At 46.8% G+C, this 18,835-nt stretch overlaps 1 protein-coding gene across 1 annotated transcript; it reads left to right on the forward strand.

Annotated features, from left to right (window-relative positions):
- The first annotated feature begins 723 nt into the window (after positions 1-723).
- Positions 724-15,550, forward strand: SCD (stearoyl-CoA desaturase). Its single transcript, XM_046654445.1, has 6 exons — positions 724-960; positions 1,489-1,771; positions 5,384-5,514; positions 7,004-7,209; positions 8,688-8,920; positions 11,448-15,550. The coding sequence occupies exons 1-6, from the start codon at positions 934-936 to the stop codon at positions 11,645-11,647; spliced, it is 1,080 nt and encodes a 359-aa protein (XP_046510401.1). The 5' UTR covers positions 724-933; the 3' UTR covers positions 11,648-15,550.
- Positions 15,551-18,835: the final 3,285 nt, after the last annotated feature.

The following is an 18,835-nucleotide window of genomic DNA, read 5'->3' on the forward strand; positions in this document are numbered from 1 at the left end:
TCCTTAGGGGACCAAGCCCCCCGCGCTCGCCGGGGACGGAGGCGGGGCTTCATCAGGCCCCTTTGTTCCCGACCCCGGGTTTGAAGGCCCGTCTCCCCTCCCACGCGTCTCTGGGAACGGCGAGGCAGGACCGAGTTGTGCTTAGTGATCGCCCCCGTGGCTTCCCCACGGTTTCCTGCGAAACTTCCCCAGTGCCCATCCATTCGCAAAGCGCCGAGACCAGTCCTGGGCTGGGACCCAGCCTCCATTCCCGGCCCGAGTCCTCTCCCTCTTCCGGAGAGACAGATCCCGAGCACCTCCGAGGCCGCAGAGTGCCGGGCACAGGCCCAGCGTCCGGTGGAAGAGAAGCCGAGCGGGAGAGAGGGAGGGGAGGGGGAGCGAGGAGCTCGCGGCAGAGGGAACAGCAGATTGCGCCGAGCCAATGGTAACGGCAGGACGAGGTGGCACCAAATTCCCTTTGGCCAATGACGCGCCAGAGTCTACAGAAGCCCATTAGCATTTCCCCAGAGGCAGGGGCAGGGGCAGGGGAGCCGCGGTGTGTCTGCAGCATCCAGTTTTTGCGTCTCCGGCTCCAGCACGCCTCGCCTTTCTGTCCCCTCCTCTCTCCCTCCCTTGCGGGGCCACCACGGCGAGCCAACTCCGCGCACTTTGCCCCTTGTTGGCAGCGGATAAAAGAGGTCTGAGGAAATACGTGACACAGTCACCCACTCCAGCTCTAGTATTTAAATTCCCAGCCTGCGAAGATCCTGCACAGCGGGTCGGGTCTGGACACAGATCCAGCGCACACCGCGAGGGAAGCTTCCGACCGCAGCGCCGCGGATCCCCGCGCAAAAGCGGGCTTGGGGACCGAAGTCTTCCCTGTGTCCGGGCTGTCCCGAACTCTGCTCCGCAGCCTCAGCCCTGGGAAAGTGATCCCAGCTTCAGAGAGCCCAGATGCCGGCCCATTTGCTGCAAGAGGAGGTGAGCGTCCCAGCAATGGCCCCCAGACCGCGGTCTCGCCGGCTCTGGCTGGGCTTCGCGATGACTCGGTGCGGGAGAGAGTTGAGAGCACCGCGGAGGACATAGCCGTGTTTTGCGAGTTGTACTGCCTTCCGTTTGTTGGGAATGTGGATTTTAATTTGGGGACTGGGTTCCCCAACTTTTGTTTCTTACGCTTTAAGGAAAAATCTGGTCGTGCCAAGACCTTGATGTGTGCATGTGGGTTTTGCTTTGTGTGGTGGTAAGGGTGCCAGTGTTTTACTCCTTCTTCCCGTTGTTCCGTCACCTTGAGGTTTCCCCCGCCTCCCCAGTCTATCTGCACAGTTCCTGGGAACTTCTCTCTCTGCCGTCTGGGGTAGACAGCCCCCAGGTAGCCTGGGTATTCGGGCAGGGTCTTTGCCCATACTCCACCCTTCCCCCAGCTTCAGTGGGGAGTGAAGTGGCCCCTGCTATCTCCACGTGTCCTCTCCAGCCTCCTCTCTCCTCACTCCCGCTTCCTCTCCCCCCCAGATCTCTAGCTCCTACACTACCACCACCACCATCACAGCGCCTCCCTCCAGGGTCCTGCAGAATGGAGGAGGCAAGTTGGAGAAGACTTCCCCATACTTGGAAGAAGACATCCGCCCTGAAATGAAAGAAGACCTCTATGACCCGAGCTACCGGGATAAGGAGGGCCCAAAGCCCAAGTTTCAGTATGTTTGGAGAAACATCATCCTTATGTCTCTGCTACACGTGGGAGCCCTGTATGGGATCCTACTGTTCCCCAGCTGCAAGATCTACACCTACCTCTGGGGTAAGAGGTCCCCTTGTCCTCCTCACCCAGTAGCCCAGGTCTTCCGCTCTTTTAATAAGGTAGCATCTTACATAGAGCAGAGGCACCCACGAGCCCCTCCGGGCCCAAGTTTTCCTAGCCATTCCTCTGCCATGGCCTGAGAGGCTGAGTGGGCTGGGAACACAGCCTGCGGGGATTGGGATGCAGGACTGTCAATTCTGAGGGTCCTTTAATCTGGGTGTTGAGGAAGGAGCCCTGAAACCATGTGCTCTGGGCTTTGAAGTGAGTAGACCTGTGTCAGAGAGTCAGCGTTGCCTGAAGGAGATTTTCTGTTTCAAGTCATTTGCTTGTCAGCTTGTCCCAGCCCTGCTAGCCCCCAGGGAATCAAGACTCTTACCTGGGAGTCATGGGATCATGGGACTAGACCAGTGGCTTAGGGGGGACATGCTGAGCACAGTCGTGGGTTCGCTGGAGAAACTGCTCCGGAAGAGAGTTGGTGGAAGAGGGAGGAATGGAGAGATGCTTATCCACAAAATTATTCTGCCCTGACCCTTGGCTCCCTTATTGTACAGAATGATGAAGGCTCCTGGACAACCAAAGTTACACAGATGTACTACCCTATGACCCCACGTAGGTCTCCAGGGAACTGTACATGCCACTCAATGAAATGTCCTTAGAATGAAATATGGTTGAAGAAATGTTTCATGTCTCACTCCACATCTAGCCTGCTCCAGCTCTTCTCTCCTGATGCCAAGAAGTCTCTACTTGCCAGGGACAGCCAGGCCAGGCCAGAAAAGAGAGACCTGAACAGCCGTGGGCTTGAAGCTGCTGCAGTGAAGGAGAGAGTCCCCAGTTTGTCCCTTGCCTGCCCTTAGCTCAGCTCTTTCAGGGATCCATGGGTATGGGCTGATAGCAGGGCCCTGCCCCCTGGATACACACATGCGCTTTGCAGGCATTTGCACCTCTGCCACCATAGTCCTGGCTTGGGAAGGGGGGAACAGGGAGCTCTAAAGCCCCAGGGGCCCCACATTGCCACTCTCTGAGGGTGATGAGCCAGAACTCCCTCTCCAGAAAACAACTTTAGGGTTTTCAGAGCAGTCTCAGGTGTGGGGTGCGTGCTGACAGCTACACTCTTGGAGGGTAGTTATGAAGAAGAGCTGGTAGGCCAAGTTCTAGCTGATTCCCCCTGGACCTCTTTGGTCTAAAGGTGGTGGGATCTGGTGCCTGGAGCTTTGTCTTCGGAAATCCCTTTGGTGCCACAGACGGAGAAACGCAACTGGGTGGACCTCCTCTCTTGTGATCTCAATTTTTTCCTGGTACAAACTGAGGACAACAGGACTTTTTCAGGATTACAATAAAGTTAGTGCTCATTAGGTTACATGTGTGTCGTTGCTGTGGGCAGCCAGGTGCAGGAAGTCAGTTCCTCTGTTCTCTCACCCGTCTGAGAACCCAGCAAAAACTCAGCTGCATCATGCAGAATCCAGAGCGGGGATAAGGATTCCCCAGGGAGGCTGTGGGCTCCTCTCTCCAGCCCTTCTCCCAAATAGACGAGTGTCATGGGTAGTTTTGTCACCTGCGAGTGGCCCCCTCCCCCCCAGCCTCAGTACTCCCTGTAGGCCTCGTGAAGCGTGGAGTTTGGCCAGGCGGCGGCTGCTTGCTCCTCACCCTTGGCTGCTAGTGCAGGGGCAGAATGCTATCCCCAAACCGAGGCTCACCCATACCTTTTTGATGTCCTGCCCATGGGTGTGTGCTGTGCCTTTGGACAGAGAAACAAGGCACCCAGAGACTGGATGGTGACTTGTTTTACTCCTGTCCCCAGGCCCTGTGGTGGATGGCTTAGCTGACCGAATGATCAGCTTGATGTGGGGTTATCAGAACTCCTCTGTCTTAAGGAACAAGACAGGTGGGGGGAGGATCAGAGGCTCCACCTTCAGAGTTTAGGAGCTTAGCTTCACCTTTTCCTGTTTTATTCCTAAGGACAGTGTTAAGTTAGCAACTGGTTGTGATTCCAGCATTTCTCATGCCTCTGAGCAATTTTGAGAGCCTCTCAGAAGAGCCTTTAGGGGAAGGTTGAAGAGAGATCTCTGGCACCACTGAGAGCCAGGGGACAAAACTTCTCAAGTCTCTTAGGGCCACAGCGATGAGATTTTCTTACCCATCAATTTGGACATTAATAGAGAATGAATCTCCAACTGACAGAAGGCCTCCCATGTGACAGACTTGGAAGAGCTGATAGAAAAAGGCATCAGAGTGCCTGGGTTCTTTGCGCAATTCCCTGTTAACACTAGAATATTGTGTGCTTTCTGAGTCCCCTTGCCAGAGACATCTGTGGCATGAAACAACCTCAGGAGCTTCCTTGGTTCTGAGCTGAGAGCTTCTGCTTTCATGCCCAAAGCCATTTTTCTTCCTTCCTGGTGATTGATGGGCTATGGCTCAACTGTCATGTTTCCAGGTGCAGATATGGACAGATACTGCATCTGGGAAGATGTCACCACATGACTTGAGGCCAGTAAGTCACCTGAGCCGTAATCACAGTGCAGAGGCACTACGGATAGAACTCTCATTGGAACAGACTCTGGCCACATGGCTCTCCTCGGGATCCTTAGAGGAAGAGGATAGGGAAGAGGAAGACAGGGTAGGCAGAGGAGGGGGCTGTTAGGAAACTGGTGTCTATGGCTGGAGCAGAACACAGGACAATTTGTTACAATGTGTAGTGCCTCCAACTGCAACTAAGTTCTGTGGCCACTGAGGATCCTTTGTTTCTAGCTGTTTCCCTAGGATTGAAACATTGTCAACAGTCACCGCTCGTAGAGGTGCTGAATAGAGGACAAGGAGCCCGCTCCTCAGCCCACTTCCCGGTTAGAGATTAGATCTGGCACCTCCTGAGCCTGCGGGCTTCCAGGAAGGCAAGGCAGGACATGTCAGGGTGTTCCACCGACGGGTCTGAGCACATCCCGCCATTGTCTAGAATTAGCCTTGCCGGAGGGAGTATGGGCTGACAGGGACGTGGAAAGGAGGGACACAGGAACTTGTCAAAAGCTGAAGACATTGTATAGTTAGGTCTTAGGTACAGGGCGAATTTTCCCTTGATATGGCCACACTGCCTGTTAAACTATTGAAATGCTTTTGTACCAGTTGGAAAAAAGCCACAGTTCCAAGCCCCACGGAGTATTTCCTAGAGCCTAAGGCTCTTTGAACTGGTCAGTGCCCAATGACAGCCTGGCTGTTAAATATTTGACTACCACCCTTGCTTATGGGTGCTGAGCTCTGCAGGAGTAGTCTGTGGTCCTTAAAACCTTGCGGATGGTTAGCTGACGGTCCAAGAAGGTGGGACCTGGAGTAATGTCCCTCACAATCAGAAACAACAACTGGCTGGGTGGTGAGAGCCCTCTACCGCAGCCTACCTTTCTGAAGCTCCTGGCTCTCCTTAGCTTATTTCAGCTCCTAGGTGGAGAGGATGAGAGGCAATGGTCTTTTTCAAGTGGTAAAATCGAAGAGGCCTAAGAGACCAGGGTATCCCTGGAGTTCAGGGTAAAGCAGATCCTCCCCTGAAGCCTAAAGAACGCAGACTAGAGAACGTCACGTGAACACTTTCCCAGATTAGTGACTCCCCCACCTGTCTTCTCCTGGCAGTGGCTTTCTACTATTTCGCCAGTGCCCTTGGCATAACGGCAGGAGCGCATCGCCTGTGGAGCCACCGGACTTACAAAGCTCGGCTGCCCCTGCGGCTCTTCCTGATCATTGCCAACACGATGGCCTTCCAGGTAAGAAGCCAGCTCTGCTCAGCTCTTTTTTCTCCACTCTATCGATGATCCGGGGGCAGAATGGGGATCAGCGCCTGCAGAGCAGCAATACCTGGACGGCCATTTTACTGTCCCCTCCCACTATGGTCACTTCAAGTGCGGGCTCAGGGCTTAAATCCACAAAGCATGAGGAGACTTCTGAGTCACTGGAAAAGGGAAATAGGAGATAAATAGGAAATACTTTCCGTGTAGAGGATTATTTTGCTCCTAAGGTCCCTCTGTTATCATACAGTCTGGCTGTTTTGGTCTTTCATCACAAGGGGCCACAGTGCATAAGCCAGGAACTGCCCTTGGTTTCCTAGGCAGACAATGGACAATAAATTCACTATTTTGGGTGAATATCTTAGGACTCGACCACAGTGGGATTGAAGCTGATGTTTCACAGATTCATGAACTCTGCTGCTTTCAGGTAATAAGAGCAAACACTTTTATGGTGCTGACTATGTGCCAGGCACTGTTCTAAGCACTTGACACAGAGTACCTCCCTAATTCCTCAGGAGAGTCTTAGGAGGTAGGTACTATGATTTCCCCCATTTTAAGATGAAGAAATTATGTCACTGAGAGGTTAAGTAGACCAACACTGGGGTCCTATATTGGGCTGCCAGACTGGCTAAGTCAAGTACTGAGGTTTATTGAGGCAGAAAGTTTATAGCAGAGATAGAATGAAGGGAATTGGAGAAAAAGAATTCATAGTTAAGTGGTAGCAATGAGCAAAGGATAGCATTTGGGGTGGGGCTTAGCTTGGAGCAGGAAGCAAAAAGAAGAAAACCAAACTGGTCTCCATTTTCATGGCACGATCCCAGGTACTTCCCACAGTTGCATATCATCTGTGCCATAGTACTTTATACCTTAAAGCCTCCTGATGTCCCTGTGGGGCAAAGGGAAAGAAAAGATATCGGCATGTCCTTTAAGGGATGGAATCGGTCCCAGAGGAACCCAGAGGTCATTTGGAAATGTGGTCAAGATCATGCTTTATATGCCTGGCCTTGAGTTGTGTGTCTTTTACTGAGGCATTGGAATGGAGCTCCCTGCAGCTTCATCCACGACTAGGACCCTAGGACACAAAGCTGCCTGCCTCATGTTCTCCATGCCCAGGGGTTAGGCATCCCATGAGGACCTTTTCCAGCATTTCTTACTTGAAGAATTGAAATGTTCTTTCCTAATAAAACTATCTGAGCTCTGTGTGATCTGCTTCTATTCTGTCCGCCATATAAACTTCAAGAGGCAGCCTTCATGTGGTCCTGGGACTTTAAGTTGCTTTCCCACTTAAGCTTCAGTGGCAAGTTGAGGGGAGAGGAGGCAACTCCCTGACTCCTCCTTTGGAGCCCTGGCTCCTGGGTGTTTTGTGAGGTTGGGCTGAGAGTCCTGGACGCTTGAAGCTACCTATCCATTGGAATTCCCTTAAAAGGGTGTCTCCTCAAGCCTCCATTTCCTTTCTCTCTCCCTCCAGAATGACGTTTTTGAATGGGCCCGAGATCACCGTGTCCACCACAAGTTTTCAGAAACAGATGCTGATCCCCACAATGCCCGACGTGGCTTTTTCTTCTCTCACGTGGGTTGGCTGCTTGTGCGCAAACACCCAGCAGTCAAAGAGAAAGGTGCTTTGCTAGAGTTATCTGACCTAAAAGCCGAGAAGCTGGTGATGTTCCAGAGGAGGTGAGTGAAGTGATGATGGAGCTGGGCACTTGGGGTCTGGGGAGCCCCCTTTATTCTCCTGGGACTTAGAAACATAAGCTGAGAACTTACTGGGTTTGCGTGTTCAAAATCATAATTTAAAACCTTAATTTTTAACAGCCCATAGCCATAGACTATTGCTCTTTCTTTCTCTCTGAGCTATCTTTAATTAAACCAATTAAATTCAACAAATGTTTATTGACCTAAGACAGTCATGGATACAAAGATGAATGTGTCATAGTCCTTACCTTCAATAGTTTGTAGCCTGTTGGGTGGAGGGAAAAGCCAAGTATCTGAATAACTATGATACAAGGCAAAATATTTTCTGTGCCAATGAGAGGCACAATGGGGAGGGAGATTGCATAGTGGGGAACATCAAGGAAGGACTTATGAAGAAAGAAGCTTTGGAATCCACTGATGGATGGAGATTTTCACAGGTGTGTGTGGGGAGGGACTGTGCAAACAGAAAGAAGAGAATGAGCTAAAGCATGAAGCACGTCCTAGGAGCAGAGTACTTTTGCTCGAAGTATAGGGTGTGGTGGGCAGTAAGACAAGAAACAGAGATTGATGCCATTCTTGTGGAGTCTTAAAAGCAGTCTTAGGATTTAATTCGATAGGCAATAGGAAACATTGAAAGTTTTTTGAGCAGGAATGTGGCATAGTCAGAGGTGTGCTTTAAAAGGTCGTTCTCAGATCAGGTGAAAGAAACCATCATCCAAAGAGATGAGAGGCAGGGCCACAAGTTGGGAAGTAATGAGACTCCATGCTAGGAAAGCAGTGGCGAGAAGGGAAAGGAGTTGGATGCAGGGAAAACCAATGAGATAAGAGTATAAGACTTGACCGCTGAAGGGATGTAGGAAATCAGTTTCCTTAGAAAGACATTGGCCTGGTCTACATTTGGGAGAATGAAGGACGGGATAGGGCCTCCAGAGAGACGGAGACCTGCAGGCTTCAAGGCCCCTCACCTCTGAGGAAGAAGAGGAAGGATTAGACGGTGGCTGGCAGGACATGGAGGCAAGACCCTAAACATCAATTCTGCAAAGAGCACTGGCGGGAAAGAGAACGGAGCCCGGAGGCAGAATGGAATAACAGCCTGGGAAGGACAACTCAGTTATTATTTTGTAATTTGGACCTCGTCTGTCTTACCAAGAGGGTATGATGCTATAGTAAAAAAGAGCGATGGGTTTAGAGTCAGGAGACAAGCAGTCCAATCCTTGCTCCACCCGTTCCTCGTGGTATGATCCTAGAAAAGTCATTTCACCCCTCATGATCTCAACTAAAAAGTGAGATAATAATACTACATTCTCAAAAGATTTCCCATCCCAATCCCTCTTGCTCTGTTGTCTACCACACTGTACTCATTGTAGAAGGAAAAAGACAGCCCAACCCTGTGATGGCGGAAAATCAGGTAGTTCTGAAAGCCCTCTCCGTTGACTTCAGCCTGTCGTCTCTCCGTGCAGGTACTACAAACCCGGTATCGTGTTGCTGTGCTTCATCCTGCCCACACTTGTGCCCTGGTATTTCTGGGGTGAAACTTTTCCACACAGCTTATTTGTCGCCACTTTGTTGCGTTACGCTCTTGTGCTCAATGTCACTTGGCTGGTGAACAGTGCTGCCCACCTCTACGGATATCGTCCTTACGACAAGACCATTAACCCCCGAGAGAATATCCTGGTTTCACTGGGAGCTGTGGGTAAGTCAGCAGTCCACAGCAAGACCACATCTAGTGGTCTGCTGGTTAGGGTATTAAGCTAGCAGCCAGAAAAACCAGATTAACCTGTTTTTATGACCTCTATCTGTTCCCACTCTAAAACTAAGGGGCAATATAAGAAAATCTTTGAGAGTCAGGCAACAAGTATTACGTAAAAACGGAAGGGTGAAAACTAGCAATGCCTTTATCTCCTCACTATATTCAGATGGGCCATACTTGAGTTGTACGCCAAGCCTTATTGCTTGGTGATGCCAATAGGAAGGACATCAAAGCAACTGTTGGTGGCCCTTTACTACCACCTACCACTCTTGTTTTTTGTCTCCTGTTTTTCTCTCTTCCACCTCTATTCTGTGTGAGGAACACCCGCACTCCTAATGTGGCTCAGGGAACCCCCAATAAAACACTTTTGTTCCAAGTACCTGCTCACTGATCTAACACTGATTATTTCCAAATTTATTTCTCTCTCTCTTTCTGGTCCCAACAGGCAGAGTCTAAGACAACAGGGTTCTACCATCTGTCTCTTTTTTTTTTGTCACTCTTCAACTAACTGTAGACTTTGATGAAGATCTGGAATTAGTTTTCCTTAAGCAGACGCAGTGGCATCTTCTTCCTCACCAGTGAGCAGTGCTATCGCTCATGCAGTACATGCAGGCAGCCTCACCGCTCCACATATTTCTGCGCACCATGACCTAACACTCACTTTATTCTCGTTAAAATCTTCCTTTATATTCTCAACCCTGACCATCTTTGCTATCTGTACTAAAGGCAATTTTCCCATCTCTTAACTTTCACGCGTCTCCCCCTCCTTTCAGGCACCTTCTACCACTGTGCACGTTCTTACTCTGAACCATGTTTGAAACAAATCACCTAGGCTGTAGAAGTCTGAGATTTTCATAGAAATGGAAATTTCTGGAATGAGATTTGTCTTGTTCCTGCCAATGGATCTATAGTGGGCTTCCCAGCTCCAGCCTGTTTGTGACCATCAGTTCAGAGTGGCTGCCAATGTTTGACTGTGTTTCAGTCATTTCTCCTTCCTGGCTGCTCCGCTCCCTTCTCACCTCACCCTTTGTTCTCCTGCAGCTCTCTCCCCGGCCATTCTAATCTTTTTCTTCTTGAATTACCTCCCCCACAGTCACATGCTCATCTTCTGTCTGCCGGAGCTGATCTCCTCCCTTGAGCCTTTCCAGAGCTGTTATCTCGCCCTGGTTGCAACGTCTTGTCCTTCAACCCATTCACCTTCCTCCTGTTCTTTTCTCTCTTGGCTATGTGTGTATCTGATTCAGTTTTAAATCTGATAAGCGTAGTACTTGTACAGAGAAAAGCCGCTTATGGAAATTAGCAATCCTCTGTCAGTACCTTTCGCCTTGGGGATATGCCATCCTCCTACTCAATTCACATTGGATAATCAGGTGTCGGCAGAGAGAGGACATACTTTGCCGTGCTCTGGATGGTGTCATTTAGTTTGCAGGACTCCCTTCACTTGCTTGTTATTAATATCATTACTACTCTACTAGGGTTCTTTTATCTTCAAGGGGCTCAACGCACTCTTCTGACCCATAGTCAGGTGCATGATCCATTGCACCACTGGCCCTGTATTTCAACACACTCTTTTATTAGCTGTTCTTTACCCAACTTTCCCCAGCCTCATAAGGGTCAGGATGGTTGTTGTTGAATGCAGTTCAGAAAGATGAGTTCTGCCAAGGGTTGGAGAACTCTGTCTGTGGAGCTGACAGAGCTTTACCCATTATAGAAATTATCCTGAATCCAGAGTTTCTTGGTCTTTCCTCTATCCAGCAAAGTGAACTGCTCATCTCAGAGGTTAGAGGGAATATCTAAGCATTTTGATTCCTTTTCCCTCAGAGAGCTTCTGTTTTATCAGCATCACCCCCCACACCAGGGTCCAAGCCCCAGGAATTTGAAGCCAGAACAGTCCACACTGAACCAGCAGTGGCTGAGGAACTCAGGCCCTGGGCTGGGCCTCCATTCTTCTGACTGCTGGCTGTTGCTGCCCAGTTCTCTTGGTACCTTCCACCCTCAGAAGACAGTACCAGTGCAGTGGGGAAAAGTGTACTCCTTCGCTCACCTTCATAAGAAACACAGCAAAAGTTCTTCATTCTGGACTCTCCTCTCCCCACCCTAACTGATGCAAGCACACATACACACAGAGCCTTTAGGGTCTCAGATCAATATTTATTAAAGTTCCAGAGTTTTCCAACCTGAAATCCATTCCCAGACATGGCTCTTTCTCTCTAGTCATCCTCTGAGAGAAACTGCAGTCCTCCCACAAAGGCCCCCAGAGAGCCATGGGTGACCAGGGTCTTCCAGATTGTTTCTTAAGATGCCTCTTGGGAAATCTATTTGGTTCAGAGTAGAAGAGACTGGATTCATTCAACAACAGCAAGTTTTTACTAAGTTTAAAGTACTTTGCTAAGGTAACTGACGTGCCAAGATCAGGAAGACAGCAATCCACAGTGTAGCGCCGTAACTTTTCTTCTTGCTTTTATTCTAGGTGAGGGCTTCCACAACTACCACCACTCCTTTCCCTATGACTACTCTGCCAGTGAGTACCGCTGGCACATCAACTTTACCACATTCTTCATCGATTGCATGGCTGTCCTCGGTTTGGCTTATGACCGGAAGAAAGTATCCAAGGCTGCCATCTTGGCCAAGATTAAAAGAACTGGAGATGAAACCTACAAGAGTGGCTGAGTTTTGGGTCCGTTAGATTCCTTTTCCAAGAGCCAGCTGGGCAGAGGTTTAATGTTCTGTTTATTAACTACTGAATAATGCTACCAGGATGCTAAAGGTGATGACGTTAACCCATTCCAGTACAGTATTCTTTTAAAATGCAAAAGTATTGAAAGCCAACAACCCTGCCTTTGTGATGCTAAGCTGATATTCTTATTTCTTCTTGTATCTTCTCTTTCTTCCAGCCCCATCGTTCTTCTCTTTGCTTTGTTCCTATCATCTTCCTTTCTCTTCCCCGCTCGGTGCCTCCCAAGCAAGCAGCTGGCCAGTCGTTGGTGGGTATCCAGCTTCCAAAGCTTAGATTACCTTTTTATAGTCCAAAACTAGTGGTCTTTGCCCCAGATAACTCTTTCCTTGAGCTGTCCTGAGCATCAAGGTAGGTGGCTCAAGCTAGAGATACGACAAAATCTTCTGGGAAGGCCCCTATTAATTATCTTCAGCCCAGGCTTTTACTAGATGGAATGGAGAAATAACTTTATTTGGCACGAAGCTTCTAAGGCAGGTAAATTGTCAGGGGAGAGAGTTAGCATGCATGGTATTATTAAGTAAGGATGGGGTGAGGTGGGAAACAAGGCAAGAAGCTCCTGCTGTGATCAGACACACAGCTGCCTGCCTATTGAGGACTTCAGGCCCCACCGCACAGCATGCTTCCTTTCTCTCCTGACTCTGCGTAGGGAATGGCCGTGGAGCTTGGCAATGGTAGAACACAAAAGCAAATCTCAATGTCCCAATATAGCTTAGGCTGGGGATGAAGAGGAAGCATTTAGTTTGTAGGAAAAGTGGTTTCTGGTGGGGAAGGATTTTTTTGTTGTTGTTCCTTTAATAACAGGAAGATTTCTTATTTCCTATAACAAGAAGTCTTGAGGTTGGTGTTTCCAGAATTGGTGAATCTAGCAGCTCGCAGAATCATCAAAATTCTTTCATCTTTCTGCTCTGCCATCTTCAGGATATTGGTCAGCTGCTGTCATAGCAATAAGATGGCTGCAGCATTTCCAGACATCCAAAAAAGGAATGCCTTGGTGGGAAGAGTGGTGAGCATAGCTGCCTTCCAAAAAAGGAAGGATTTTAGGAGGTGGAGTTGTGTCAAATTTAAAAATATATATACATATATACTTTGCTTGGAATATTAAAATATTTCACTTAGAGTATTTCCCTCTGAAAAGGAGGTGCTTGAGGAAGAGGAGGAATTAGATGGGGGAACCTCACTGCTGGACAGGAGATGGAGAGGTTGAGGGACAGGGTCTGTAGGCAGTTCCTAAGAGATAACTTTACAAAAGAAGGGCTCTGAGAACACATTGCCAGGGGATTCAGAGGTTACTGAGTAAGTTATTGGGTGTCCTAATATGCAAGCTGGTTACACAAACAAGTTAGATGTTAAGTTCATTCATTCCAATTTCTGCTGGGAATGAGTAAAAACCAGAAGGCTCCTTCTCCGTGTCAAACCCCTTCACTCATTCCTTCTCTGTTAGCATCTAGTCTAAAGTATAGGACTGCCTGCGGGGGTGAGGTAGGAATCTCTTCACTACCCTGATTATTGATTCCTGGCTCTACCCTATCTGTCTATTTTCTCCTACTGGTTCTATCTCCTCCCTGGTGTTTTCTTCTTTCTCTGGACAGGCAGCCTCCTTTGTGTGTATTCAGAGGCAGTGATGGCTACTGCCATCGTCCAGGCAACTCCCTCTCCTGCAGACAGAATGCTCAGGGTCATTGAACCACTGTTTCTCTTTATAAAGTTGAGCTAGCTGCCACTTTCACTTGGCCTCCAGAGTCTCTCCACCTACACCCCTGTGCTCCCCAGGCACACTGATGACTCAAGACAAGGCTGGCAAAGCCTACTGGAAACATCCCTGGCACAGGTGCTCTCACTTGTGAGGCACAGCCAAGCCAAATGCTTGCGTTGTGCTGGTGAGCCGGCCACAGAGCAAAAGATTTGTTTTTGATCTCCTTTGCCTGAGTCAGAACTAGAGAGCATGCTGGATGCCCTCTGCTTACTCACTCAGCCTGCCCAGCCTGAGTCAGTGCTCCCAACTGACAGTGCAATGCTTGTAGAAGTAGGAGGGAGCCAAGTCTTTACTGGGAAGCACAAGAAGCAAAGGCAGGTCCCAAAGTGCCTCATGCGGAAGGAGGCCCCGTTCCCTGGAGCCAGGGTACACTGCAGAGCTTTGGCTGTGACTTAGGATCTGAGATGCCATGAACTTTGCTGAACAGCGTCTCTGTTTAGTAAACTAACCAGCATTCCCTACCACACAGCCTGGGGCAGACAATAGTGTAGAAGAGGTATGAAAAAAGACAACATCAGTGTTTTGAGAACCTTGGACCATTCCTGTCCCTGTACCTCAGTCATCAGGGTGGAAGCCTGGCTTTACTCTATTCAGACTGGAAATGCACAATACCAAATGCTCTGTCCACTGTTGAGCCCCAGTGGTGGAAGGGGGGGTGGCCTTTCTTCCTGTATTAATTGAATAGAGGCTACAGGGGTTAGGTTGCACTAAAGGCATGCTTGTCTTCTGAGCTGTTGCTCTCAGTAGAAAAGAATCCAGTGGAAGAGCTCTGTAGTTTAGATCTATTGACCTGTGTACCTACCCCTTGGACATGCCTGTCAGGTAGTTTTAATTCCACAGGTCATCAGATACCTGCTTTATAAATTATGAGCAAAAACGACTTTATCTTTCTATTCTAATCGTGTTCCATGGATCTGATCCATACCATGACCCTACACTGGATGGGGTCGGCAGGCTGAGGGCCCCAGGGTTTGTGTGGATGTGTAGGTAGGGGCATGTCTGCTGAGTAGGGAACACTCTTCAAGATTCCAAAGCCAAATTCAATTGATACACTAATGATCCAGAAACTCAGATCTGATAAGTCAGAATTTCTAACAGTCCTTGCTTTGTGGATATGCTGACAACTTATGTGGGTGCCTTTCATCTTTCCGAATTGGTGTTGCCTATGAGCCTGCTCTTGCTCCCTCTGTGGAGCTCCTTTGCACCTGAGAGCCTACAGAAGTGGGTGGTAGAAAGGGGGCCCTGGCTGGAGAATTAACAGTATAGCTATTTGCTGGAGTCTCTTCTGGGCTTCATTTTGGAAACTTAAGGCTGTTTTTATTAAGTGCCCACATTTGATTGAGGGTGGAAATAATTTGAATGTATTTGATTTATAATTTTTTAGATTAAAAACTGGTTGTAGCATTTTAAGTGGAATCTTTTTCTCCTTGGTTTGCTAGTATCCTGAGTGTATTCTCTGTAAGTGTAGCTCAAATGGGTCAGCGTGAAAGGTTAAAGAAAGCAAGATGTCAATGTTACGTGGGTGGTTAAGGCCAGGGCCTCTCCTACCACTGTGCCACTGACTTGCTATGTGACCCTGGGCAAGTCACTTAACTATAATGTGCCTCGGTTTTCCTTCTGTTAAAATGGGAATAATAATACTGACCTACCTCAAAGGGCAGTTTTGAGGCATGACTAATGCTTTTTATAAAGCATTTTGGGATTCTTCAGCAGAGGAATTCTCTTAAGTCCTGAGTATTTTTATAGAAGCAGTATCCACCACGAGCTTGTGTCCACCATGAACCATGTGTCTTGGATGCTATCATTAATCTATATGGTTCTCTCTGAGAGATTGAGTAAATCCATTGGATAAGTGGTGGATAACCGGCCAGACAAAATTCAAGAATGCATAAACTCTTTGTCACGGAAGCTTACACAGGATACTTTTTCCTTGATTGGGTGGGATTTTTCCCTTTTTATGTGGGATAGTAGTTATTTGTGACCTAAGAATAATTTTGGAATAATTTCTATTAATATCAACTCTGAAGCTAGTTATACTGATCTGAGATTGTGTTTGTTCATAATAAAAGTGAAGTGAATCTGATTGCACTCTGTCTGGGAGTTTTTTGGCTGTGATTCAGTCTCCTGGGACTTATCTCTCTGGTCCACCACCCTATCTATGACCTGTTCCTCTACCTTTAAGAGTGAAAAAGAAGTCAAAGCTCCCATGCCTGACTCATACCCCAGTGACCTGCCCTGCCCTTCCTAAGGGTAACTTTAGGTTAAACTCAGCCTTGGCAGCAGGAAACCAGGAGTCTGCTGCCATTAAATCAAACATTTACACCAGCTGGCACCCTGGCCCTGGGGAGATGCCAGGTCTCTTGTATGTCACATGGTCACATGGACCCACAAGAGAGATCCTGAGAGGAAGAGAGCAGCAGGAGAAACACTCTGAGAAAGCAGTTCTTTACCTTGCCCCAAGGCTGTTCAGTCCAGGTCATTCCTCCAAAATGTAGTCCCTCCTGGCAATAAAAGAGCTTTCTGAAGATGCTGATTAACAACAGTGGAAAGATAGGAAAAACAATCCCAGGGAACATTTGTAAATTCCTGGACTAGAGAGGGTCTCATGATCAGAAGGCAGGAAAGGCTTTACTGAGAATCCTCATGTGGAAAAGAGAAGGTGGACTTTTTACAGTTGGAGGAAACTCCATCTTCCACAGGGGCCACCTTGACAATGTGAGGTTTCTAAGAGTTCCCTGGAACCAGCTCACTTCACTTTCTAGTGTAAAGTTGCCCTCACCTTGGACAAAAAGCAAGATTCTCTTGGAATATATCTGAGCATCCAAAGTCAAGTCTATATTTACTGAGGTCTTGCCAGACAGTAATGTAAGTTGATGGCAGCCTTTTCTTCATCGATTAATATCTGGCTTTTCACCCTGTTCCCACTGTTTTATTTAAAATGTTCAAGCTGGACTATTTTTTCAGTTCTATAACTGCACTCTCTTTGCAGGTTTCTGCTTTGTTTCCCATTAACTGGCATCCACTTTAAACAATTGTTCCTCACTCAGCTCTGCTCCTTTTCATTTCCTCCTGTCTTATGCCTGGCTGCCCTCCCTCGGATTAAATATACTTCTATGCTTCCACCAGACAATTTGTATTTTGTATATTATTTTCTCCTGGGGCTGTTTTCTTATTCTTATCTGCAAAAGTTTCAAGAAGGAAGAGGAAAGGGGAGAGCTCTCAGAGCTTGACCAATAGGTTCAGTTGAATTTAAGATTGAAAGAGAACGGGAATAAGTAGTGAGCATACCTGCAAGGGGGAGCTGTAAAACAAGAGCTGGGGGGCAAAATAAATGAACCCTTGTTTTTGCCATGCTTTGTATAGGGAGGTATAAAGAGGTTAAGGCTCTATTTAATAATCAAGATTTAACCATGGGACAAAAAGATAAAAAGTAACAAGATAATAATGGAGAAGAGCATAGAAATAAAATTCCTGATGTCCAGTGGCCATCAGTTTGCTCCCTCTTCCCTAAAGGAAGAAACAGCCTAGTTCCTAAAACTGTCCGTCAGGGTAGAAAATGAAATAAAAGGCATCCAGACAGGAAAGGAAGATGTAAAACTCTCTCTGTATGCAGGTGACATGATTTTGTATATAAAAAAATCCTAAAGAATTCACACAGAAAACTTTAGAGCTAATAAATTCAGCAAAGTTGCAGGATGCAAGATCAACATACAAAAATCAATTATATTTCTATAAACTAGCAATGAACAATATGCAAACGAAGTTTAGAAAAGAATTCCATTTATAACAGCGTCTAAAAGAATAGATAAAGAGGGACAAATCTAACAAGAGAAGTGCATAAGAATGGTACATTTTAAGCTACAAAATATTATTGAAAAAGATTAAAGAAGGCCTAAATAAATGGAAAGAAATCTGATGTTTCTGGATCGGGAGACTTAAGTTGGTAATACTCCCCAAACTCAGCTATAGATTCAATGTAGCCCTTATCAAAATTCCAGCTGCCATATCTTTTTACAGAAATTGACAAGCTGATCCTAAAATTCATTTGAAAATTCAAGGCACCCAGAATAGCCAAAAGAAACCTGAAAAAGAAGCACAAAGTTGGAGGACTCACATTTCCTGATTTCAAAATTACTTCAAAGCGTCAGTAATCAAGACAGTGTAGTACTGGCATAAGGACAGACATATACATTGATGGAATAGAACTGAGAATGTAGAAATAAACCCATCAATTGATTTTGACAAAGATGTCTAGACAATTCAATAAGGAAAGAATAGTTTTTCAACAAATGGTATTGGACAACTGGATATCCACATGCAAAAGAATGAAGTTGGCCCACTACCTCACATCATATACAAATATTAACTCAAAATAGATCAACTAAAACTATAAAACTCTTAGGAAAACACAGAGGTGTAAATCTCCATAACCTTGGACTAGGCAATGGTTTCTTAGATATGACACCAAAAGTGTAAGCAACAAAAGAAAAAAATACATTGGACTTCATCAAAATTTAAAAATTTAGGCTCTAAAAGATACTATCAAGAAAGTAAAGGGGCCAGCCCCATGGCCTAGTGGTTAAGTTCAGCATGCTCCACTTCGGCAGCCTGGGCCCAGTTCGAGGGCATGGACGTACACCACTCGTCAGCACCCACGTTGTGGTGGTGACCCACATACAAAACAGAGGAAGATTGGCACAGATGTTAGCTCAGGGTGAATATTCCGCAGGAAAAAAAAAAAATTTAAGAAAGTAAAAAGACAACCCATAGAATGAGAGAAAATATTTTCAAATCATGTATCTGATAAGAGATTAGTACAGAATATAAAAGGAACTTTTACAACTTAACAATAAAAAGATAAATAGCCCAATTTTAAAATAGCCAAAGTATTTGAATAGACATTTCTCCAAAGAAGATACACAAATGACCAATAAGCATATGAAAAGATGCTTAATGTTATTAGTTCTCAAGGAAATGCCAATTAGAACCACGATGAGATACCACTTCACACTCACTAGGATGGCTCCAATCAAAAAGATAGCTAATAACAAGTGTTGAGGAGGAGGTAGAGAAATCAGAACCCTCATACGTTGCTGAGGGGAGTCTAAAATTATGCAGCTGCTTTGGGAAATAGTTTGGCAGTTCCTTAAAAGGTTAAAACCTAGAGTTACCATAAGACCCAGCAATTCCACTCCTAGGTATATACCCAAGAGAATTGAAAACATATGTCCACACAGAAACTTGCAGATGAAAGTTCATAGCAGCATTATATACTATATAATGTAATAGCCAAGAGATAGAAACAACCCAAATGTCCATCAAGAGATGACTAGATAAACACAATGTGGTATAGCCATATAATGGAATA

Source organism: Equus quagga, chromosome 2 (genome assembly GCF_021613505.1).
Source record: "Equus quagga isolate Etosha38 chromosome 2, UCLA_HA_Equagga_1.0, whole genome shotgun sequence".
Taxonomy (NCBI): domain Eukaryota; kingdom Metazoa; phylum Chordata; class Mammalia; order Perissodactyla; family Equidae; genus Equus; species Equus quagga.

What these genes read in the sequence shown, in the direction of transcription:
- SCD (XM_046654445.1), top strand. Translation starts at nt 934, where the DNA reads ATGCCGGCCCATTTGCTGCAAGAGGAG. An exon ending in CCCATTTGCTGCAAGAGGAG is followed by an intron (nt 961 to 1,488) that starts GTGAGCGTCCCA and finishes TCTCCCCCCCAG; the next exon opens with ATCTCTAGCTCCTACACTAC. An exon ending in CTGGTGATGTTCCAGAGGAG is followed by an intron (nt 7,210 to 8,687) that starts GTGAGTGAAGTG and finishes CTCTCCGTGCAG; the next exon opens with GTACTACAAACCCGGTATCG.